At 38.4% G+C, this 24,262-nt stretch overlaps 4 protein-coding genes across 7 annotated transcripts; 1 reads left to right on the plus strand and 3 right to left on the minus strand.

The window, feature by feature from the left end:
• The first annotated feature begins 1,109 nt into the window (after positions 1-1,109).
• Positions 1,110-4,342, plus strand: LOC147863661 (putative serine/threonine-protein kinase PBL11). Of its 3 annotated transcripts, none has more exons than XM_087319384.1 (6): positions 1,110-1,315; positions 2,481-2,797; positions 3,104-3,239; positions 3,321-3,457; positions 3,576-3,699; positions 4,035-4,339. In XM_087319384.1, exons 1-6 carry the CDS (start codon positions 1,243-1,245, stop codon positions 4,280-4,282), a joined length of 1,035 nt encoding a protein of 344 aa, XP_087175510.1. In that variant the 5' UTR covers positions 1,110-1,242; the 3' UTR covers positions 4,283-4,339. The 3 variants fall into 3 exon arrangements, with proteins under 3 accessions (XP_087175510.1, XP_087175509.1, XP_087175508.1); XM_087319383.1 differs by having other exon boundaries at positions 3,972-4,328; XM_087319382.1 differs by having other exon boundaries at positions 3,104-3,457; positions 3,972-4,342.
• Positions 4,343-5,251: 909 nt separating this feature from the next.
• On the minus strand, positions 5,252-9,392 carry LOC147863662 (thiosulfate/3-mercaptopyruvate sulfurtransferase 2-like). Of its 2 annotated transcripts, none has more exons than XM_087319385.1 (11): positions 9,072-9,392; positions 8,226-8,285; positions 8,080-8,142; positions 7,739-7,863; positions 7,214-7,376; positions 6,644-6,703; positions 6,499-6,557; positions 6,144-6,225; positions 5,989-6,052; positions 5,661-5,728; positions 5,252-5,562 (listed from the first exon to the last, which is right to left on the minus strand). In XM_087319385.1, exons 1-11 carry the CDS (start codon positions 9,387-9,389, stop codon positions 5,446-5,448), a joined length of 1,179 nt encoding a protein of 392 aa, XP_087175511.1. In that variant the 5' UTR covers positions 9,390-9,392; the 3' UTR covers positions 5,252-5,445. The 2 variants fall into 2 exon arrangements, with proteins under 2 accessions (XP_087175511.1, XP_087175512.1); XM_087319386.1 differs by having other exon boundaries at positions 5,252-5,584.
• A 1,872-nt stretch (positions 9,393-11,264) lies between these two features.
• Positions 11,265-12,936, minus strand: LOC147863663 (CASP-like protein 4B2). Its single transcript, XM_087319387.1, has 3 exons — positions 12,635-12,936; positions 11,937-12,072; positions 11,265-11,581 (listed from the first exon to the last, which is right to left on the minus strand). The coding sequence occupies exons 1-3, from the start codon at positions 12,847-12,849 to the stop codon at positions 11,411-11,413; spliced, it is 522 nt and encodes a 173-aa protein (XP_087175513.1). The 5' UTR covers positions 12,850-12,936; the 3' UTR covers positions 11,265-11,410.
• A 1,998-nt stretch (positions 12,937-14,934) lies between these two features.
• Positions 14,935-20,451, minus strand: LOC147863664 (uncharacterized). The gene is made up of 5 exons (XM_087319388.1): positions 17,949-20,451; positions 16,746-16,873; positions 16,376-16,601; positions 15,907-16,034; positions 14,935-15,818 (listed from the first exon to the last, which is right to left on the minus strand). The coding sequence occupies exons 1-5, from the start codon at positions 20,434-20,436 to the stop codon at positions 15,087-15,089; spliced, it is 3,702 nt and encodes a 1,233-aa protein (XP_087175514.1). The 5' UTR covers positions 20,437-20,451; the 3' UTR covers positions 14,935-15,086.
• Between the last annotated feature and the right edge of the window lie 3,811 nt (positions 20,452-24,262).

Below are 24,262 nucleotides of genomic sequence, written 5' to 3' on the forward strand. Positions count from 1 at the left end.
TAATTCATCAACTCTTAGTCAACCATTTATTCCCTCGTTTTGTTGAGGATTACATAGGCCTATAAATTATTCTATATTTTATCCACATAGCAATAAGAAGAGCACCATCGGGTGTTTTTTCATTTACACAGAATCCAAAGAAACTACTATTACCATATTCTTGAAATATGTGAACCTAGAGCTAGTTCTAAACATCTATATTTCCATCTTGATGGTATGGACAATTTATTCCATTGTTGGTTTTTACTAGTACTGACTATAAAAGGTATTGTTTTTCTATGTGTGAAAATATGGCAGGTACTATTACAAGTCACCAGTGCTTGGAATAATTGAGTTAGCACTTGGGTCGCACAAAGGTTTTCTACAATGAATGTAATATTCTACCCCATCATTTTAGACTTGAACCCACAACTTGAAGGGTTGCAAAGATTTGATAGATCCATCATCCATTTGATACAATCATACAAGTGTGTCCCTTTCAGGTTGGGGGGGTTGCAGGGTTTGGGATTTACTATACCCACTTGCCAAGGTTTCTAGGAAAAATTTGATTTTCATTGAGCAAAATAGACAAATGGCCCATAAAAGATGGCTTGAAAATGAAATAGAACAAATCAACCTTGGAGAGGTTATAAATACGCACACACATATGTACAAACAAACACAACGTTCCGGGAGATGCTTTAAGAGCCCTGTCTAGAAGGAAATACTCAAAAGGCATCGAAGTAGAGAGGAAAATCATGCTGGTCCATAACAATACTTATGCTTTTTTTCGCCCTCCAATGCGAAGCCTATGTATTAGAGTGTGGTTTGCAGAGAGAGAGAGAGAGAGAGAGAGAGAGAGAGAGAGAGAGAGAGAGAGAGAGAGAGAGAGAGATCTACCGAAATACAGCAACCTTTTTGAGGTTTCCCAAAATACCCTCATGCCTCTATTTTTCTAAATTCCCAAAATACCCCTCTACTTTTACCGAAATACTCGGCCTTATATTGGTTATGCAAATACCCTCCTGCCTCTATTTTTCTAAATTCCCAAAAATACCCCTCTACTTTTAACCCCTAAACCCTGTCAACCCCCAAGCTCTCTCGCTTCTCTCCCTCTCCCGCGACAGTTTGGTACCAAGGAGCTTTCCCTTTCTCTCTGACAGAAGTTCGGGCGATGGCGGGAGAGATGAGAACCCCTTTCTTCTTCTACTTCCCCTTCACCACCACTTCTTCTTCTCAAGCTTTTCTTAAGTCTTCCTTTTCATGGGAAATATCTGCTATTCCATCTCGAATCAACCTTATCCTTGCATTTCTTATAAATGCACCTCTGATGCCGGTAAAATGTTGATCGATTCTCAAATACTTGCAGATATTTTCATAATCTTTTCTTCTTCTTAGATAAAGATGATCTCTGAATCGAGACTATTCTGTTAATGTAGAGAATAAAACATTTCTTCTTTGATCTTCCAAGGATGATAGCACCATTTCTTCATTCGAAACTGTGAAAATGAACCTTATTATTTATGAAGCGAAACCCTTAAGATGGAGGATAGAAAATTACTTCTTTTCTATTTGAAGAATTATTCAACATATCTTGATTCAAACCTGTGGAGTGATAATTCTAGTGTATTAATCATAACAGTTGTCAAGCTACAAAGTAAAACATATCAAAACTGTGAAAATGGATATGATTGTCTAGGAATCTAAACTGTTGAGATGGAAGATAGGCAATGGCGTCTTTAACCTCTGAAGGAAGATACAACATTTCGTGCTTCTGCATCATGGTTTTCATCACATCGTGAATTAATTGTTAATATGAACTTAAAACACAGCTTCATATGGATTTCTGTTCTGTATCAGACTACATGCTGTAGGTAAATTGTGCATTTTGGAAGTTCTTGGTATTTGTATGTTCTTTGGTAATCCATGCAGGCTTAAAAGCTTCTTCGAGATAAATATGATTAACGGTTTGGTTTCATGAAAATGTGTCCTCTGGATTACGTTTTTGCATGTTTTGTGTATGCTCAAAATTGTCAATATAGTTAATTTATGTCCAATTTTATGTATAGTCTTCCATAAGTGCAGTCAAACGGCAGATATGTCTATTAGCTCAGAGATCGCCCATTCTGCAAATGGCCTTGGTCAACCCTCCCAAAGAGAGAAAAAGGGGATGAATTGACCATATTATTATTACTTGTAACTTAACTGAGTTGGCCACACAGCGAAAACGTAGGGGCATTTGGGGAAACGAAGAACATCTCAGGTGTACTTGAAAGTTTCCTCAATTTAACTTGCTGCAAAATTCTAATATACGCCCACACTCTTAGTTTCTTATGGATATAACGCTACAACTTGTGATCTCATCACACATATTGAGTATATTGATGATCCTTGTGCATTGTTAAAACTATGTATGCCGTTACTTTATTTAATCAGCTGCTGTAATCTATTTCACACCTGCTGTAATCTATTTCACTCGTATTAAGTGTTGGATGGTGCAGGTGCATTGTCAAAGACAAAGAATATCTCTCAAAATGATACTTCTATTCACAAAGGCTTTGATACCTCCATTCCTAAAATTGAGAAAATCACACATACTAGTGTCGCTACCAAGGGGTCATTGTACGCATTTTCCTATGATGATCTGAGAGCCTCCACGAGGAATTTTCGTGAAGAATTGGGAGAAGGAGGCTTTGGTGTTGTATATAAAGGTTACATTGAAGAGAAAACACTCGTGCCATCGAGACATGGACAAGGAATTCCGGTAGCAATAAAGAGACTTAAAGTAAATGCACAGCAAGGGCATAGAGAGTGGCTTGTAAGTAGTTCTCTACCTTTAGTTTGCATCTTTTTATTGGTAAAGGTAATCTTTGTGGGTATATTTATTTGTAAAGTCCTTGTGTTATTGGTCCATTGATTAATAAGCATCGTTATTAGTAAAAGTCATTCTTGTTATGTTTTCAAGGAAGAGACGAATGGTGTCCATTGTCACAAAGCTCTGGTTGCATTTCTTATGTGCATGACTCCTTTGAGGGAGCAGATAGCATATGTATTTCTCTTCTACTTGAAATTTCAGCATGTGTATTTTATTATTATGATATCATATGTAATTATTGGGATTCAGGCAGAGGTGCAATTTTTGGGTGCCCTTCATCATCCCAACCTTGTGAAGCTTTTCGGATTTTGTGCTGAGGGATTCAATCGATTACTTGTGTACGAATACATGTGTTGTGGAAGCTTAGAAAAGCATCTTTTTAGACGTAAGTTGCTTATATCTGCTAAATTTCAGATTCATATCATTTTTTTGTTATGTGGTTTGGATTTTCAAGGATTGTTCGCAGGGGGTTATCAAACGATACATTGGGGCATCAGAATGAAAGTTGCTATTGGTGCAGCGAGGGGCCTTGCATTTCTTCATAATCCTGATAGACAAGTTATATACAGAGATTTCAAGGCCTCCAACATTTTATTAGATAGTGTGAGCACACTTAACTTGTTCAGTGGATCATATAGACAATAATGCAATGACTAGCCACACATGCATTTTCGCCGTATATCTATAGGAGAAAATGATAACATAAAACTGATTCTCACAGGAATATAATGCAAAATTATCAGATTTTGGGCTTGCAAAGACAGGTCCTGCAGGAGATGATTCACATGTTTCTACACGTATTATGGGAACCAATGGATATGCTGCCCCCGAGTATCTTGCCACAGGTTAGTAGTGTGTGATTGTAGTTTAAAAAGTGTTTATGCCGATATGTGTGCCCCATTATATACAGGGTAAAACTCCAAAATATGCCTGCATTTTTATTAATTTCCTGAATGCCCTTACTAGTATATATAGTATTTGAGGAAATAATGATAAGTATTGCAAAGCTATAGACTTTTATGGATGTTTCTAGTAATCCATACTGTGATTCAAGGATTTGATTTGACACAGTATGATTCTTCAAATATTAAGCTCTTACGTGCATAAATGCATGTAGGGCATCTATCGACAAGAAGTGATGTTTATAGCTTTGGAGTGGTATTGCTGGAATTATTGACAGGGCGCCGAGCTATAGACAGCCACCGACCATATGGAGAAGAAAAGTTAGTTGATTGGGCAAGGCCGTATTTAAGAAATAAACGGAAGATCTTGCAGATTATTGATGATAGGCTGGAAAGTCAATTTCCACACAAAGTAGCAGAAAAAGTTGCTAGTCTAGCTCTTCAATGTTTGAGTGAAAATGGGAAGGCAAGACCCAGCATGAAAGAGATTGTGGATTCCCTTGATACACTAATCACTCCATTGTAGTAGATGAATATGCACTGGTTTCAGATGCTGTTGGTCGCTTAATAATTTTACTTTAAACTAGTATATGTAGGTTACTGGCTCTTATGCCTCTTAAGGGTGAAGAGAGATGGAATTGCAGACAAGAATGTGATACATGTATATGTAGGTTACTGGCTCTTATGCCTCTTAAGGATGAAGAGAGATGGAATTGCAGACAAGAATGTGATATGTATTTTATTTCTCGATTGTATTATCAGTAATAATTGCATAATTTCCATATTGAATTATTGGATGGTCTATCAGTATTCCTATTTATCATGATGCACTTCCCTTCAGGCTTCTAATAAGAGAAAAAAGCAGGGTAGTTGGTGAAAATATGTACATATTGCTGCATATAGAATGAAATGAAAAAATGCTGTCTTTCATAATCTTTTACGATACTCAAAATTTAAGATGACAATATACAGGACCATGTTTCCCTTTATTGAAGTAAAGGGAAGCATCATATGCATGTTTCATTGGGGTAACATTGATAAACACTGTGTTACCATCAGTGAGCATTTAAGCATAAGTTGAGCTAACCTTTTGTTATCACAGTTTGGATGGCGTTTTTGCACTTCAAAGACAACGCAATGATAGGAAACACATAGCAATAACATAATCATAGGAATCAGCTGGAGCCAGATTTGAAATTATATTAGAATTAAGGAATTTACTCTCAGAGTAGAAAAGGTCATTCTTATAAAATAATCCATTTTACACTGTAATCTTTGCACCTACATGAAGAAGATTATTCAGAGGTTTCTAGAGTGGAATAGAAGCAGTCAGTAGCAAACACTATTCATATTGCTTGGTTTCATGTTCTGAGTTTAGGACAGCAGTAAAAGAGCTGTGGAGGAGTTCGGAATAAAATGCAACATTTTAAATGCTACAAAAAACGAATAAAACACATCCTAGCAAACTCAACATTTTCATGCTGTGCAAATCAAGTACCATAAATCTAAGGACCTTTTTTATTTACAGTTAAGTTCCTATATGTGCAAATCAAGTACCATAAATCTAAGGACCTTTTTTATTTACAGCTAAGTTCTTATATTATGCAATTTCAGTAAGGACAATTTGTATAATCAAAGTCTGAGCTAAGTTCTTATATTATTCAATTTCAGTAAGGACAATTTGTATAATCAAAGTGTGATAAGTAACAAAAATCCTTCATGACCTCTTTTGAGACCATGTAGCAACAGGTGCATCTGGGAGACTACCCCACTCAGTCCAAGAACCATCATATACAGCAACATCTTCTATACCGAGACGATTTAGTGCCTATATGACATCAAAGAGCCATTTGTAAAGAAAGAAGTGGTTTACAAGAACAAATGTTTTTAATGTAAACACTTACCAATGTCAGAACGCATGCAGTCACCCCAGTTCCACAAGAGGTTACTATCGGAAATTTAAGTTCAACACCTACAAAAGTGTAGAGAACCAACAATGTTTATTGTGAAATCAAACAAAGCCTAATATATTAAAATCTTTATGGTCAAAAGGCCGTCTATTATATTAGAATCAGAACATGCCATGAAACTATCAACCAAATCGAAGTGTTCGGTGCTATGGTGCTAAAATAATTGATGACTTGACAATTGATTATATCATATACTGCAAGGCAAGAACTTTATCCTATAATCAAGAATAAGCATAGCTTCTACACTGACTAGGCTATTTACCTGCTTCTTGAAACTTTTCCTTCAGTTCTGCTGCTTTCAGCAAAGTTAAACCGTCTTTGAGAACCTAGATTTCAAAGTTACAGGTTATTGAAGAAAATCAGGTGACTGACAATGAGATGTATATGGGTTGAATGAGTTTCCGAATTCATTTCCACCTCATTGAAAGGAATACATCTGCTTCCAGGTACATGCCCTCCTTTTACACCTTTCCGTGGTTCTGGTTCAATACCATCGAACCTAAAAGAAATTACAAGTATGATACTAAACTTCATAAAGAATCTGTCACGGTTTCAACACATAACCTTCGGATCAGTCAGAGACAATCTATTCCTCGATGTCTGTTCTACAGATATTTGCCATATAAAAGACTTTAGATGATGAATTTACCTGAACGCACTCCATTTCTGACGTTGAACATACAATTCTAGACAACTGTACTCCTAAGCACATTTGTTTCGGGACAGAAAGATTTAAGTTAATGCAAAAGTGATGGTGATTTTAGCTACCAACCTTGCATTACATCGGGCATCCACAAGCACACGTTTATTATCCTCTATATTCCTCTTCACCTGATTACCAAAGGCTAACCCTATGAAGTTTCACAAAAGTCTTCACATGGAATTAATACATTGAAACAAACAAGATAGCTTCTTACCTGATCAGCTGACCAGACACGTTCATGCTGAAGAGACACTTTAAAGTTTGGTGTTCCTATCTTTACAATAATACCAAGAAGTTAGCATCTTCTATCTTTATAGATTCCTGGACAGTTACAAAAGAACAAGAGGATATAACTGATAGGAATGACTGCTACCTATTTATTGTCCTTTTAATTTTATACAAAAGAGCAACAGGATATAACAGATAGGAATGACTGCTACTTTATAACAGTGGAATTGACACCGCCTATAACTGGGAGAGCATTTAACTAACTAAAAGAACCCAAATGGCTATCCTTTGTAACTATAGTGTAAAACTTGTGAGTACAAACTACTTGTTCAATGTAGATGCTCTATTACTATAGGATGCAAACCCTGCTAACAATGTACGATAAAGAATGCATTCACGAACAAGTATCCATAAGAAAACATGGGCAGAATAGATGAAATAATAGAAATACAACAAACACCTGCAAACAGGAAATCCAAAAGTTCCAATCTTTATCATATATGCACATAATATATCATACAGGAAATGTACGTCTCGGTCTAACAATGTTTCAAACCTCCTCTCCACGATAGAATTTCTTCACTGCTTCAGACGCACTTTCTATGCTTCCCAATATCTCTTTTGAAGCGTTGGTTTCTAATGGAAATCCATAGGAACGCCATTGTGGAAGACCGCCATCAAGAACAAAGACATTCTCATGGCCAAAAACTCGAAACATCCTGAACATGACAATGAAGAATTTCTAGATATTGGGAAAGGTAGAATTAAATGCTGGCAACGGAAAGTTTGACTCAAGTTTATGCACATTGCACGCAAGATAAGTAGAATTCAAGAAAATAATCATATACACACACACACACACACACACACACTTAGCCTTCGATCGCTACCAACCTCACAAGGATGTCATCAATTCGCAGGTGGTTATTAAGTAAAAAGTATAATATAAATGGCTACCAAAGTTCTTCTTTTGAACTTTCAAGAAGGCCTGAATATTAATGGATATATATATATATATATATATATATATATATATATATATATATATGCACAGAAAATTATATTTCGTCCAGTTACTTACCACCAGACTCTTGCAGAGCTGAAGATTCCTTTCCCATCATAGATGACTACAGTGTCACTATTGTTGAGACCCAAAGAAGAGACTGCAGCAGCAAATGCCAGTTCAGATGGAAGCATGTGCGGTAACTGCAGCTCCAGATTTGGATTAAGAACCCAATATTAACCATATAAACTAGCACAACATATGAATCATAAGTAGACATTTTATCCGCGATGCATCATATGCATGAAACACATACAAAAACACATAAAATATATCATAAGTAGGTATCAATATAAACAATGCAACATATATCATTAATAGGCAATTTATCCTGAATACATTATGATAGATATACTTACATTGGAGGTTAAATCTACCACACCATCAACGTCAAAAAATAATGCACCAGGAATATGGCAACCCTATCATGATACAGCGTTGGTCAGTTATGATGACAGAACTTTTTGCCATTGTATCAATAAAATCGAGCTCTTCGATAGTTAACCTTATACTCTTCATACGGATTCCTTTGAGCAGCAGGCATATACCATGATGCATCCAGAATCTGATCACAAAACAATATAAAGAAGCAGTCACGAAAGCAAGAAGGTAAACATATTGCAATTTCTCCCCGTAATATCAATCATGTGAACAATGATGAGATCAAGCCAGGCTCAGACAGTGGACTGATTTCCAAAAATTTTATACCATTCTTCTTTGCAAACATAATTATTTTTAACTTTGATGCCAGCTAAGTGCCTCAACAGTGGGAAGTGTAATGCAATTAATTACACATAATCTTTGATGGCAGTCAAACCTTTTGTCATCACCAAAAGGATTTAAAAAGACGGTGCTTTGAAAAAATGAAGAACAAGAATTTACACAATCATAAAAGCTTGAGAGCATTCTAAACATCACATTCTAGAATCATTTCCCATGTCCTAAAGTGTTGGAGACGGAAGATAGCAAAGTCTTAGGGCATGAAAATTTTGGAGATTTGAAGTACACGCAACTGATGAAATGACCATGATACTCAAAACATCAATTACATTTCTAATAATCACGATTTTACAATAATTTTGCATCAAAGAATCGAGAAACCAAATACATACCCTACTAATGAAGATTGAAAATTTGTTCTAATTACAAAATAAAGGACTGTGCAGAAGATGATACAGAGAATGTGTCATTAGTCTCTATTATGAGCTCTAAATAACTTGGCACAATCAAATAATGTAGAAGCAAATTCATTCCCTACAATTAATCAGATTACCGTCACTAGAAGAACAAAATATATATCGAAAGCATGGATTTCCAATCAAAATAACATAGATGAAAGAAGAAGACATACCTTGATATTGTCATCCCTCAGATGAGATAGAAGCCATTGTGCAGATACAGCAGGATCTGTAGCATTCTTCTGAGGTTCAATATTAAGTGGCTCAATAGAGAAGCTTTGGATTGCAGAAGAGATTGGATTCAAAAGATGTGCGAAATGAACTTCTTCTTCTTCTTCTGCTGCTGCTGCTTCCACAAGGCGAGTGGAAGAAAAAGAGGAGGAGGAGGAGGAAGAAGAAGAAGAAGAAGAATCAGGAAAACAAGAATAACTCTTCAAAAGGGGAGAAAGGACAAGGAAGAAGAAGAAGAAGAAGCAAAGAGAGGTGGCCATGGAAGCTTCTGGAAAAATAGGGTACTTCCGGCTTCGGGAAGAATTTCTGCATACATATATACTGTTTGGGGCTCGCTCATATTAATTAAAATTTAATATATACATAAGATACATACGTGTTGCGTGTGTCCAAATATGTACATAATGGGAGACATGGCCTCCAAAATGGTGGAACCAATCAATCTCTTCTTCCTATGTATACATACCGAGGTGTACTTACTAGTAGCACATACATAGTTAGAAACACCTGATTTAGTTTATTTTATTTTCTTCCAAAAACAGAAACACCAGATTTCTTCCTATGTAAATATATACTGATGTATCCTACCGTAGTAGTAATAGTAGTAGTAGCAGTTTGAAACACGTTTTGTGCATCATAAGAAAGAGCACACTGTCAATGAGAGGCATTCATCATCAATGCATGTTCAGAGAGGCATTCATCATCAATGCATGTTCGGCTGTTTAGACACCTGGTCCAACATATTTATTAGCGCTCATCGGTTTTATGGCTGCGCTTTGCTGACTGTTTTAGGTTGCTAGTCATGAGTTTTAAGGCTTGTTATAGAATCCCCAACATACTTCTTGGTTTACTATCTTGCTTGCCAACCATTTACTCACAATTTCATAATTTATCATTAAAAGTGTCATAGGCCAATCTCAATCTCTTCTAGATTTTACATCAAGACAAGTAATTCTCCACCAAAGCCTATATTATAAAGAATCAAGAGATAGATTCTTGTGAAGCGGAAGAGATGTGAGTTATGTGTGTGTGTAAGAGAGAGAGAGAGAGAGAGAGAGAGTGAAACACAAAGAATACGCAAGGTAAAAAAGTATATTGACAAAAGAGAAAGACTCAAAATTACACAAGGTGGGAGGAGGGTGCTTTATGTAGTCACCCTCTCTCTTCATTAACTACAAGCCTCATGGAGCATGGGGAATGTGAAAGCTCATAAGTTATGTGTTATAGAATATAATTCTATGACTCATACTAAATACTAGAATACAAAATGGTGACATAATGGTGACTCTTGACCGTTGGAGTGTCTCTTCACTCTCAAGGTGAGTTCACACACTAGACCAAGTTAAGCTTGATTCTCAACACCTATGAATGCAAAGTCAACTAGATTTTACATCAAAGCAAGGAATTCTTTGCCAAAGCTTATCAATGCAAAGTACTTCCCTTTAACATCCTAGGATGAAACGTCAACATTGTAAGAAGGCCAAAGATAAAACCTTTACTCATTGATATTCAAAAGATGACCATAGCACAATGTTAAATGATTCATTGTGAAGTTTGATCAAAACTCATAAGCCCTCCTCCCTCCATCTCCTAGGCGCAAGGCAACTTTAATCAATATGTTGATCAATTCTTTGTTGATAGGCTAGTGTGGGTGATGCAATTAGAAGAATTGGCACTCATCACTTGGCACTTTTCAAAATAATAACCTTCTGCTTTTTTCAAGTTGGAGTTAGAAAGCATCTATCTCGCCCTATGGAGTGGTGCTTTTAAACATTTTAACTTTTCAATTGTGGTGGTGGTGATTTGAAAAATACCCAAGAATCCCCACCAACTTGAGACATAGCCTTTAACCACCAAGGACACAAAGTACACCCATTCTCAATAATCCAATATCAATAGTCTAAATCAAGTACCTCATCCAAAACAAGCAATCATTCATTATCACAAACCAGCATAGATCTGGTTTCAATACAGGATATGAGTTTGTGAAAAACTGTAATACTATGTGACCACTGACATGTCTCATATTTAACTGCACTAATGCTTGATGAAACATTGCATAGCAAATTGCAGCATTCAAAATTTCAGTAAGTTAGAAACATTGTTTCGCAAATGCTCACTCTCATCACCATCACTGTAAATTAAACTGTCCAATATCAAATATATGATACAAGTGAGGCCTCCTTTGCATCTGCAAATTGCACCTTCACATTACAGCATCAAGCAATTACTTGACAAAATGCAAATATAATCGAGAGTTATAGTAAAGCCATATATTTCATTATTTGCCTCTAGCTATAGAGATAAATATCAATGGCAACATAAACAAGAATGCAAGGAATGCCATGGCTGCAGCTGCATTTGCTTGGGTTATAAAGTTGTTGGTAGTGTTCCAGCTCGTGGTTGCCCCAAAGGTTGCTGAGCTTCCCGATAACAAAAGAATCGCACAAATCTGATAATAGAAGAAGAAGAAGAAAATAATCAAAATGCTCTACACATTTCTCCACACAAACCTTACAGGGCTCTCTAAAATTCCCGTTCTATTGTTGTGTATCACATGCTATGGCAAGAAATAAACAAAAGTTTTCGTAAACATCCATAATGAATCAAAACACGTGTTTTCTGAAATGTGCATTCCATATTGAATCAACAACAGGATTAAAAGACATGATTTTTTTTAATGGCAATGAGCATTCAAAAAATGTCTTAAAAATGCATGATTTAACATTACTGACATTGCAAAGAATTACAAAGGATAAAAAGACATGAGACAGAAGATCAAATAAAGGTGAAGCAAATGATAGTACCAGATCTGATACTATAGAGGATATGGTGTAGAATCCGATGGGTATCAAGCTTTCTGATGTCATCAAACCACGGGCACAGAGGAGACTTTGTGCCAAGGAATACAAGAAGGGTAATATTGAGGAGGCAAGAAGGTAGCTGAAAATACATTCCAAATCTTCGAATGTGAGAACTTAGTATTTTTTTCAACAATAGACATAGCATGAAAAACAGCTAACTTATGAGAATGTAATGCACATGATCATATATCAGAAACATGGTCAAAAACTGGTATCGATGATCGCCTTTCATCGGCATGGTTGCACAAGCATATAAATCCATACAAACTCACACACATACACACATACATACACACAGACACACATACACACAGACAGACAGACAGAGAAATAAAACACATATGCAAGTACACATACATACATACATAAATATATGTTCACAAACACGTTTATCCGCACATCATTCAACCCATACATACATATTTTGTACACAAAGTAAACAGGTATCCACACAAGAAACCCTACCTCCACCCATACATCGATACTTATGTAAATGCATACATAAATTCATCCTTCTATGCGTACATAATCATCCAAATACAATCCCACATATATAAAACACATGCAAGATATAGGCCAAAGATCAAATTTATTCATCCAAACAGGGAGGGAGGGACATATGGTATGCGTGATCTCATTACTTCATGGGCACAACGACTGTGAAACCATGGTCTGAGGCGACGAGGCAGAGCGCGATGAGCGTGAGAGCAGTGACAGATAATCGCAGGGAAAGCTCAGTAATCGCAACATATGATCTGTGTGTATATCTGGGTGGGATACTATAGCCATAGCCAGCGCTCTTGCCTTCTTCTGCTTGTGTTGTAGCAGGGGCAGGGTCAGGGGCACTGGTTTCCATGGATCTGCGACGGTCTTGTTACAGAACGCCCATGGGAGCTCGAGTCTCTCTATCTCTCTCTCTGTCTGTTTTTTTTTTGGGTGTGTGAAAAGCTCTATCTCTCTATTTCTGTCTGTGTCCTTGGCCTTGGCCAAAGTCAACTTTGCTAAAGTTCTCATGAGTCATCATGACTCATACCCATAGTTCTAGCAATACGTCTCATTCGTGCCATGCTCATACGTGAAAATTCGTGAGTGGGCTGGGTAGGACGGACATCTTTGGACGCAAGGCGATTAGTTGTCAAAACAATGGGCAATCTAGGATTTTTGTCAGGGATTAGTTTTGACTAGGTCACCCGGAACTAGTTGGAGCTTAGACATATCTATTGATGAATTGCAACAATCATCGAAAAATCGCTATCCATAGCATCTATCGGTATGCATGAAATGGTATCCATAGCATCTCCTTTGAACTTGTTCAAATTCTTTCATGACACAAAAAAAGTATATGCTAATGCAGATGAATTAGGGCAAGCATAGAGAACATTTGTCGTGGATTTGCTCATACCAAATGGCTTCACAAATATTTATATGGCTAATGTGGTGCAAAATCATTTGCTGTAAGAAAGGTGTGGAAGATAACGTGATATTCGTTTTGTGTTTTTTTGCTAGGAAACATTAGTATTAAGAAACCCCCAGTGCTATACATGAAGTATGTACATATAGGCAATAACCTTCATGCTAAATTCTACTTGGCAACTTAAATAAATCCTGCGGTATAGAGTAGAACCACTCAACCTTGTCCGAAATTTGCCTATAAAATATTCCTTTGTCTCATATGGCATGAAACTCCAATCGTTGTAATTCTGTCCCTTGCATATATACTTTTTATGTTATCCAAAGAACCTCTGAGATTATGCACAATCTCTGTCCCGATTCCAGAAATTAAATGTTTATTGTGTGTTCAGTAAAGCAATGGAGCAATTAAATGGACAAGCAAGCAAATTGCACTAAGAAGGTATAAAACTTCCTCAACCATCCACTTGGGCATTCACTTTGTATGAATATCCAACTTTTATTTTAGTTGGTGGGGTGGGTGCTAGTATGAATCTACCCTCCAACTAGAAAAATTCTAAAAAAGGTGACATGCACTTGGAAGACATAAAAACCAAGCACACTACATTTTCTAATTTTGTATAGGAGTCACTCGTTTGAAGAATGTGTCCTACCAAAATGACTGGACATTGTAATCAATCATCTTTTTAGCTATAGACCCTAATTTCATGTAAAATGATGATGTATATGCAAGATACTAACTTATAACCATGCCGACAATGAGAATCAGCCTCGAGCAATGAGAATACAATGGAAGAAGCAAAAGAGAGTGAAAATTTGAGAAGGTAGGCATGCAAACATGAACCAAGAATTCTATATGTTGCATATGCTTGATATCAAGTGTTATGACATACATGAGCTCCTTGAACCTTTATTTATAAATAGTGGTAAGGCATCATGTCTTTCTTGAGGTTCTACATTGTTATCCATATGGGTTCACAATGTCCATATTTCTTATGTAGTTCCCTTAGTAGTAAAAGAGGTCGGGCAAGACAATCACAAAGTAGTATTTGAATATAGTATAAAAATTTAATCAAATATCTTAAGACTACTCATATGTAGAATTGATGCATTGCAAATTTCTTGTACTACTTTACACCCAACTGAATTTAGCTCATTTAGGAAATGTATCATGGAGGCATATTCTATTCTAGCTTCAACTATACTCTTCTTCATGCTTCATAGGTCTGCTAATCTTGAATCACATCAAAGAAGGATGACATAGGGTAATATAAGAGAGATTTTTTTTTTGCATATTTCATAGTGAATTTTCAAAATTTCATAAACTGCCAATATTGCCCTCTAGCTTATATTCATGTGCACAAAAGAATTTGAATTGATTTGTCAAATTTAATGCACTACTATATAACAAGGTTTGATAGATTGGTTCTTCAGAAGAGGACCAAATGACGGGCAACAATGATATAAGATCATGTGTAATTGAAACACGCTTTCTATGGTTAAAAGCATCAGTTCTTTAATACTCTGGATATCCTTTACTGTGGATCTTGTGTATATATTCAGCATCACATATCAAATCATGAATTGTGACATTAATTGATTACATGAAAGAAAGAAAAAATAATGAAGACGAGTGTTACTGATAAGCAATTACATTGGCATATTGCTGAAGAAAGAAAGAAGCTACCGAGAAGCTAAAAGCCTGGCCAATTCACTGACTGGAAGCCCTCCTGACTTAGGCACATCAACTGTATGAGTCTTATAAGGTTGATATTGTGGTCGATTCTGCTTCTTCTTGGGCTTACCAAAATGGATTCTTACTTCATCATCTGGTTTTCTACTCTTTTCTGTCTTGAGTTTCAGTGTACTGATCAATCTTTCTGTATATGAAGGCCCAGCAGGAGCTGTTTTTGCTAGTTCCCATGCTTTCTTGGCCACTACATCATTATCAGAATTATTCCCATTCAGCTCTAATGCCATTCCAGATGCAATAGCACCTTTCCATAGATCATCAATATACAAAACTATGCTGTCACATTGTTCATTGCTGTAAACCAGATCAACGCCATTTTCTTCTTCAGTCAGATTATCCATTTCACTTGTTGAAGAAACTAGTGAAGATACTATATTCGATCCACCAACAATATCATGCGACATTGCACCACTCTCAGAATCACTGTCACCATCACCAAAACTCTCAGAATCACTTTCACCATCACCATTTTCATCTTCCAAGGTGCCAAATGATACCAATGGTGAAGATGAACTCTCATCCTCGGGAGAAAATTCCAGTATAGTATTCTGTCCTAAACTTTGGGGAGCTTGTGTGTTAGACAGTGCAGAATTGCTTTCTATCCCTTTCCACATCAATATATGTTCATTATCAAAGGAAAGAAGCACGCAAGGCACTAGATCCTGCATGGAAAAAAATAACTTCAGTTTTCTTGTTAATTATCACAATGCAAGTCTAGAAAATAGCACTCCATGTTCATGTCCAGATTACCTTTAATTTTGCCCCAATTTTCTTGTAATCACTTGGATTCATCCCTCGACAATCGATGCGTACTAACTTGTCGACTTTAAAAGCAGCTCTTGTATCTTCAACAAGATTCAGATATACTCCATTCTTAACTGTCATTGAGATATCATCATATTACAATAGAAGTGGAGTTTCATAAAAAAGCATACCAAAAGATGTTTTTCCTTAATTTTATATTATATATTATCCAATAAAAAAACATGTCAGATCAAAACGAACATCCACACCATCTGAAATTAAAGATTGAACATTTGCTGTTCCATAATCTATGTCTAGAGCATGTTGTCTCAAAACATATCAACATTGTCATCACATCACCGAGAACACACATCACAAGGACTCAAGCTCAAGTTTCCAATATTTGCAGTGTCCCATTATCTCAAACAAGGCACCATCCACCATAAATGGGTTACATATACGTACATATCCTTACCTAGCTTGCACATTGGTTCAACCTTCTCACCCAGTTGGCGTAGCTTCTTTGCTTCTTCTTTGGTCAAACCATCTGGAGCCTCTTGGATGAGCTTTGGATACACAGGAGTGACAGGTTTCCATAGCATAAGAGGAAATTTGGGGCGATCCTTATAGTTGTAATTACGTCCTCGATAAAGATACAAAATGCCTCCACTCCGATAAATTATTTTTCCACCCGTTTTATCCTGTATGGTTTGCATGTTTACTTAATAACCGCACCCAAGAGCTGCATTTATTCTTCACAGCTAGCATGAAAAAAATTTGCAGAAGAAGAAATTGCAAAAGGATCCTAGATTCTTCTAGAAACCGATACATTCAACAGAACAAACCTCCACATGAAAACAAACATTGTCCATATCCAACGTAGGGACACCTATGCATTTGACTTTGCAAACCCTCCTTCTCTTCCAATGGCAGTGAATCAAGTCCAGCATGTTATGTGTTAATCCATCCCTACCTGCACAAATATGCAACATTCAGTTTTTCTCTGGTTGAATGAGAAGAATGAGCTGTAACCTAAAAAGCATCATTTCCCACAAAAAGTATTATGCACTGTACATATGTCATGTTACTAGTTGGGCTCATTTTTAAAGTCCACATACTATAAATTTCCATTCATCAAAAAAATAATTATGATATCCACAGATTTTATCTCTACATTCTCTTTCGTCCATAATCCTATAATGGACTTGAAATTTTTCCTTCACGTATATTAACAGGAAAGTTGGATTAAGTGAATGATAGCTTGCTAGTTTAACTAGCCTTGTCCTTTGCATGGCATTTCATTCCCAAATAAATGTTGGCCATGAGCAAAGACCTTGGAGCTCTAGTAGCCTATGAGCCGAAAGTGATGGCTTTTCAATTGACATTTGACCGGGATGAGACTCTAGTTACTATCATATATCCAACTTAGCAATTGTATTTTGTATACATCCAATCTAAGGAACTGCATTTTGTTATACATAAAAACAGACTGCCAGAGATAAGCCAGAGGAAGGTGAGGATTATGCCAAGTCAGCATGCCCTTATGCCCAAACAAAGGTTTTTTGTTTTAATGGCTAAACTTCTCATGATAGTCATATTTATGGTTAACCTTCTCATCACTCTCCCTTTTCTGATTGATTTGGTTCATGGATAAATAGCTCTTAATAAGAAAATATACATATAGATGAAGTTTGGCAAACATTCTAATAACAAATGTGCATCTATGCTCGAAGAGTCAAAGTTCTATCTTTGTATATAAGTGACAGCAATCATATAGAAATAAGTACGTTATGAAATAAGTGACAGCAATCATATAGAAACTGCATTGATGAAATCATTAATTCGTTCCTTTCTACCTAGCTATCAAGAATCTTCATGCTGACGTTTCAGTTCATGATTTCCCAGCAGATATGGATGTATAGTAATATGTCTCAATGAGATGATATCTATGTGGTTACCTACACAGCATACTACTATCTAACAAAGGAAGGTAATAAATATGAGATAAGTAATCCACAAATCTTTCTTCCTAAGTTCCAGGATCATACCAAGATTAAGTTGGCGCCTTTCTTTATAGCAACTCTCCACAAGCTCTGCGATCTCCTCATTTGACAAAGGTTCACCCATAATCTCATCCCTCGTCTTGGATGGTTTTGGGCCTTTACCTTCAGGATAAGGGCCTGGATCTTGAACAAACTTAATCCCCTTTCTGCTCTTAGGAGGCGGTTTGAAAGAGTCAAACTCTGGCAGTTTCTTCTTACTAGGCTTCAAAGGTGCACGTCCTGTCCATGGCCTATCCATGGTTGAAGGTCCAAAAGGAGAAAAAGGAGTCTCTCGGTAGCGCACAATTGGGGATTTGGGGGTCTCTGTGTAGCTGTACTCAAATTCAAAAGGTATATCTGGTATAGAATGTTTATGCCATGTAGCAACTTTAGGTTTATCCAACGAGCTAGATGAAACTTTGCTATCCATAACTTCAGAGGCGAAACTGGGACAAGGCGTCTTGTCTGGTGTTGTCATACTAGAATGATGATCATGTTGCATCACTGCATTATCATCTTCATCATCATCTGAATCAATAGACCAACCACTATCATATTCACCACCTGAATCACTTGTATCAATTCCAACCTCATTGACTGGACTACAAAAATCTTGATTTGGAACATTGACTCGTGACATATCATTGTTGATTCTTGTACGTTCTAAGTTGGTTATCTCATTGTTTTCCTCCTCATCATGACTCACTTTTTCGGCTATTTTATGCCTCAGATTCTTAGCATCTGAACTAAGAACTGATGGTCTGGAAGGATTGGAACGAGAACCGGTAGAGACTGGTGTGTATCTCCCTTTTTGCGTTTGAATAAGGGCTTTACCAGTCAATGAGTGTTGTCTTCCAGCTTTAAAAGGAATAGGGTTTCTATCAGAAAGTTTGAAAGTTGATTTCTCTCTAGAACTAACTCCTACATCATCTTTTTCCAGAGATGGCTTCGTTTCACTTAACATGCCCATTGCATCTGAAAGCGAAACTGATGATGATCTAGACGGGTTGGAGCGAGAACCAACAGACGTTGATGTACGTCTTTTCATTCTCCAAGGAATACTATTACCAGAAACATTAAAATGTGAATTTTCTCTAGAACTATCATCTTGCTCCAGAGATGACATCTCTTTGCAAAATATGTCTACTTCATCATTGAATAGGGAGCTCCTTCCCTGCTTATGATGATTTTGACCAGTTTTTCTTCCATTTTCTGAAGTGTTAAGGTTGATCCTCGAATTTTGCCAGCCTGTTTTCTTTGAATTCAAAGTAACATCCTTGTCTTGCACCATGTCAGCTTCTCCATATTGAGGATGAGAACTGTTACGTGATGAGACGTTATCATTCCCTGTTTGGAGGACTCTTACAGCTCTAGGATCTTTATGAAAACCTGGTTTCTTTTTGAATTTGGCCAATATCTCCTCGAGCTTGGACGAGAACACTGGAGCTTGTTCTCCATTGCTACCTGCCCCAATAGAATTCGGTGACTCGTGATTGTGAGCTTTGCCATTGTCAATCTGCTGGTTATCACTGTACAACGACATTTTCTTTTCTTGTTCATTAGCAGAGAATTTAAGTGGACGATTTTGAACGCTACGTTGGCCATTTTCTACCTGCTGGTCAATGTACGAGGATCTTTGATTTTCTAATTTGTTTGCAGGAATTTCGACTGCATTAACTCGATTGCCATGGTGGCCATTTTCAATCAGCTGATTACTGTACAAAGATCTTTGTTTTTCTTGTTCGTTTCCAGAGAGTTCAGAAGCATGAACACCTTTGCCATGGTTAAACTCAACAACATTTCTGGAAGCATAGAACCGGTTCTGAGAATGTGAACGTTGGGGAAACATATACTTCTGTGGCATCACGCCAAGCTTCTGTTTCTGAGAAGACAAATGTGTTTGCTTTTCTTCATCATTTGCAAAAAAATTAGAAGTATCAATACCATCCCCTAGTATATCTGGCTCAACATCATTTCGGGTGGCATAGAACTCGTTCATGAAACGTGAGGGTTCAGAGTTTATGGTCTTCTGTTTCTGAGGCAGGGATGGAGAATTTCTAAGTTTATTAACTTGTCCAAAATTTTTGAGCTTCTCCTTTCCTGAGAGAACTGATGTGTTCCGATACCTAATTCCGTCTGCTGAACGTTGTGAGTCAAGGTCTCCCTCATGGCCATCCATGGACGTGCCTTCTGTGGATTCATATGAATTAAAAGGGAAACCGAAAGAACGACATGCCTGGATATGAATAAATCGCGTGCAGCGTTCTTCTGTTCGATTGAGTAGGAAGAAGTTGCAGGATTTAGAGATGGAGGCGGAGGAAGAGAAGGAGAGGGAAGATGAGGATCGTGGAAGGGTATGCGGTGCATAATAAACCTGCGAAGAAGAAGAAGAAGAAGAAGAAGAAGAAGAAGAAGAGGAAGATGAAATAGTAGAAGTAGTTAGATAAGGAGGAGGCCGAGTCGCAGACAAGGAAGGTGAAGCTGCGGCGGCCATGGGCGGCGAAGGAGAGGAAAGGAAAGGAAGAAAGAAAGAGAAGGGAATGCAGGGCGGGAGTAAATGGTGTCAGCTCAGAGGATGCGAATGGCGGAGGAGGGAGGAAGAGAGAGAGAGGCGGAGGCGGAAGTGGACTGGCAGAGCCCCAGTTGGGGGAGGAGGAGGCTTCTTCTTGTATGGCGATGGCGATGGCGATGGCGAATCATCATCTCTCTGTTTCTCTGCCTCTGCCTCTGCCTCTGCCTCTGCCTTCCGGATGGGATGGGATGAGAATGCAAGTGAATGAAGAAGGGAAGGGAGATTAGTGTTATCACATACGCATAATCTATCACTCTCCTTAGGCCTAGTGGTAAGTTTTTCCACTACAATCTTTACGTCTTGGGTTCGAACCCAACGTTCTCACTATCTCTCTCTCTCTCTCTCTCCCCCCACCCCAACATACACCCATTTCTTTTTTTCCAAAAACACATACACCCATTTTAGACCGACCGACTTTCTTATATGTACATACACAATGTGAGTGTGTGAGCTAAACACCCCCATGGATGGATGGTCTTTCCTGACCCGGTCGACCAAGTCTCCAAGTATTCATGCCCCTACACATAAAACAACAATCAGGACACTTGGGTTTTTTGGTCGCACACCAAGGTATGTACCCCTATCCCAAAGCATGTGTGGCCGGTATGTGTGTGTGTGTCATAGAGTGAGTGAGTGAGTGAGTGAGATGCCCAAATGGATGTCAATTGGTAAGGTTGCCCAATGGAGATCATGAGGTCACGGGTTCAACCTTTACATTCTATAGTGACATCTAGTGAATTAAGAGATATGCATGAAGTATATAATAGAGAGGTGAGTGAAATTTGTGGTGTCAAGGTAGAGGAGCAGCGGAGCAAGAGGTGAAGCAGAATCGGAGTCGGAGCAGGTTTTGAACCGCGCCAATGCAGGGCGGAGGTCTGTAGACGTGGGGCACAGAAGCCCCTCTCTGCCCATTTCTGCAGACGACCCACAGTCGGTGTCGTCACAGCCTCCTGCTGCCATTGCCTCGTGTTGCTCATTTAGGTTTCCCTCTAAACAACTCTAATAGCAGGGGTCCTGTTGAGATTATTTTCAATAATGAATAAATGCTTCTACTTGAGCAAGAGATAGAGTGCCTTGAGCGAATAACAGTCATATGCCGCGTGATGGGATCACGACCAAACAGAGGATTGTTGCGAGGATATGTTGCAAGCTAAATTTCATTCACAAATAGGTGGTATAAAAGAAGTCCAGCCGCTTGGTAAAGGCTTCTATCAAATCATACTAGAGGACAAGGATTCCGCAGCGAACCTCATAGCAATATCTCCCTCCCAGGTCCAAAACTCATGGTTGTTCATGTGTAAATGGACACATGGTTTTAACCCAAAGAAAGCCGCGCAACAGGATGATTCCATGAAAAAGGTAACAATGTTGTTTCCGGGATTATCCTTAGAATACATGTTACTTCCTACTATTGGAAACTCCTTGGGTATGATGTTGACGAGGAACTAACGCTAGCGGACAGGCTAAAGAAATACCTAGGCCCTCCCTTTATCCGCCTCTTGGTGCATGACATCAACAAACTTCCTTCCAAGATCCTCATTCCGGGGAAAAACGGAATACAGATTGAACAACACATAGAAGTGATCGGCGCATCGGGACAATGTTTTGCATGCAAAAAGCTTGGTCATTTAAAAAAGAACTACCCCACGAGACGCATTAAGGATCCCACCATGGAGACCTTGGAAGGTCAGGACACCATAGGAAATCATAAGCCTCCCCCACCACGCCCTGATAAGGCTGTGATGGAATGGCGAGTGGTGGGAAAATCCCATGCCCTACGTAAAACTCCACAGTCACAAAATCCTTCATCACCAATGAGCCCCAATCATTTTGATCTACTACAAGAGCTCCCCCCCATAGATGAACACCCCCCTAGTGCTTTCTTAAGCCCCAAGGAAAGGCCCAAGGTGACTCCAAACACACAAGAGAAAATTCTCGTTAAAGCTTACAAAACAGGGAAGCAGTGAAGGATAAGTCATGTTAAGACCCTAATGCGGAGCTTTAACGGAACTGCACCCAATGGAGAAACCACAAACCAAGGCAATAGTTTGAATATCACGCCTCAGATCATAGCCTTCCCAACCATAAATGAGTGTGATACATCTAGCCAGGACCTTGAACCACACCCACAAAATGCCCTGAAATGGCTAGGTATAGGGCATGCAACAATGGACAAAATAAGGGTACATGTATCGATGGTACATTAGAATGGAGTACCGACGACCTCAATTTCCTTTCCACTCTTGCTTCCGACACAAGAGGATTGGTCCAAGTCCAAGATCAAAGATACCCTAAGCAGTCAAGCAACCTGTTTTGTCACAAAAATAAGAGATGAAGCCCTGATGAACGAACTAAAGAAGCATTGGAATACCACAGAATTCTGGTGCAACATGGATGAAGAGGAACCCCCGAGGAACCTCATCTCTGCCACATCCACCTGCGGACTATCATAGACACCCAAGTAACTCTAGGCTTCTTCTATTTTTATGAGAAGCAAGAAGGGACTATTGAAGCTCATCGGATAACCCACAAACTCCACTCTTGGATGTCTAAATGGTGAGTGCTACCCACTCACGACTTGTTTGTGCAAAGCACCAGGAACAACTGGCAATCTCCCACCCCATTCCATGAGTATGAAGATTGTAACATGGAACGTGCAAGGGCTCAAAAGTCGACTAGACCAACAAAACAAATGGAAACTGAGAAGGGATATTGAGGAATATTTTATGGAGTGTTGCTGACATCATCATGTTGCAGGAACACCACCTCAATAGCACGCAGTCAAAGGAAGTCGGAGACCTTCTACCAAGATCATGGCAAACAATTTGGGAGCCAACAATAGGGGAGGATGGAAATCATGGTGGTATTTGCACTTTGATTCGGGAACATCTAGCCCAAGGCTTAATACACCAAGAATCACTTATACCTGGTAGGGCACATTTTTGCACGTTGGCCATCCAAGGGCAACACTGGAATTTCATGAATGTTTATGCTCCAAATAGTAGAACAGAAAGGGCAACATTTTGGGAACGCATCCGCCTACAAGTAGCACGTGCGGAAGAGTGGTGCATTGGAGGGAATTTTAATATGATCGAATCCATTCACGATAGCTCTAACAACAACCTCATAGTTCTACAAGGAAGAGAACGTAAACAATGGGAGAAGTTATGTGTACACCTTAACCTGGGAGACATCTAGCATTCTAACAACTTCCAACAAAAAAGGGATTCTCTCTTATTCTCACCATCAGATGGGCGGAATAGTGGACCCACCATATCTCGCATTGACCGCATTTATGTGGGCGAGGCTCTAGAAGCGAAGGGAGGGTGGTGTCGCATAACTCCAGGCACGCCTTTCTCTGACCATTACCTAGTAGTTGGTCATTTTCAATTGCACCGAAAATGGGGCCCATTCTAGCCTCACATCCCACACACTATTTACACAATTATAGAGGTGAAGGAACAACTCTCCAACCAATGGTGATTACCCATCAAGGACTTATCAACATCTAACAAACTTCTAGCTAAATTAGCAAGAGCTTCAACTCTCCTACATGAGATTGTCAAGACCAGAAGCAAGGATGCTCAAGAAAAGCGACAGAGGACAAAACGGGGACTAATAGCCTTACAACGACTCCAACAGAGATACCCGTCATGTAGTTGGATCGCAGGACAAGTTGCCATGGCCAAACATGAACTTAGCATGGTGGAAAAGGAAATATATGACATGGAGTTTCATGGAAGCATGG

Source organism: Azolla caroliniana, unplaced genomic scaffold (assembly GCF_043228905.1).
Source record: "Azolla caroliniana isolate FFs.n. ecotype wild unplaced genomic scaffold, voAzoCaro1.0.p SCAF_5, whole genome shotgun sequence".
Lineage (NCBI taxonomy): Eukaryota > Viridiplantae > Streptophyta > Polypodiopsida > Salviniales > Salviniaceae > Azolla > Azolla caroliniana.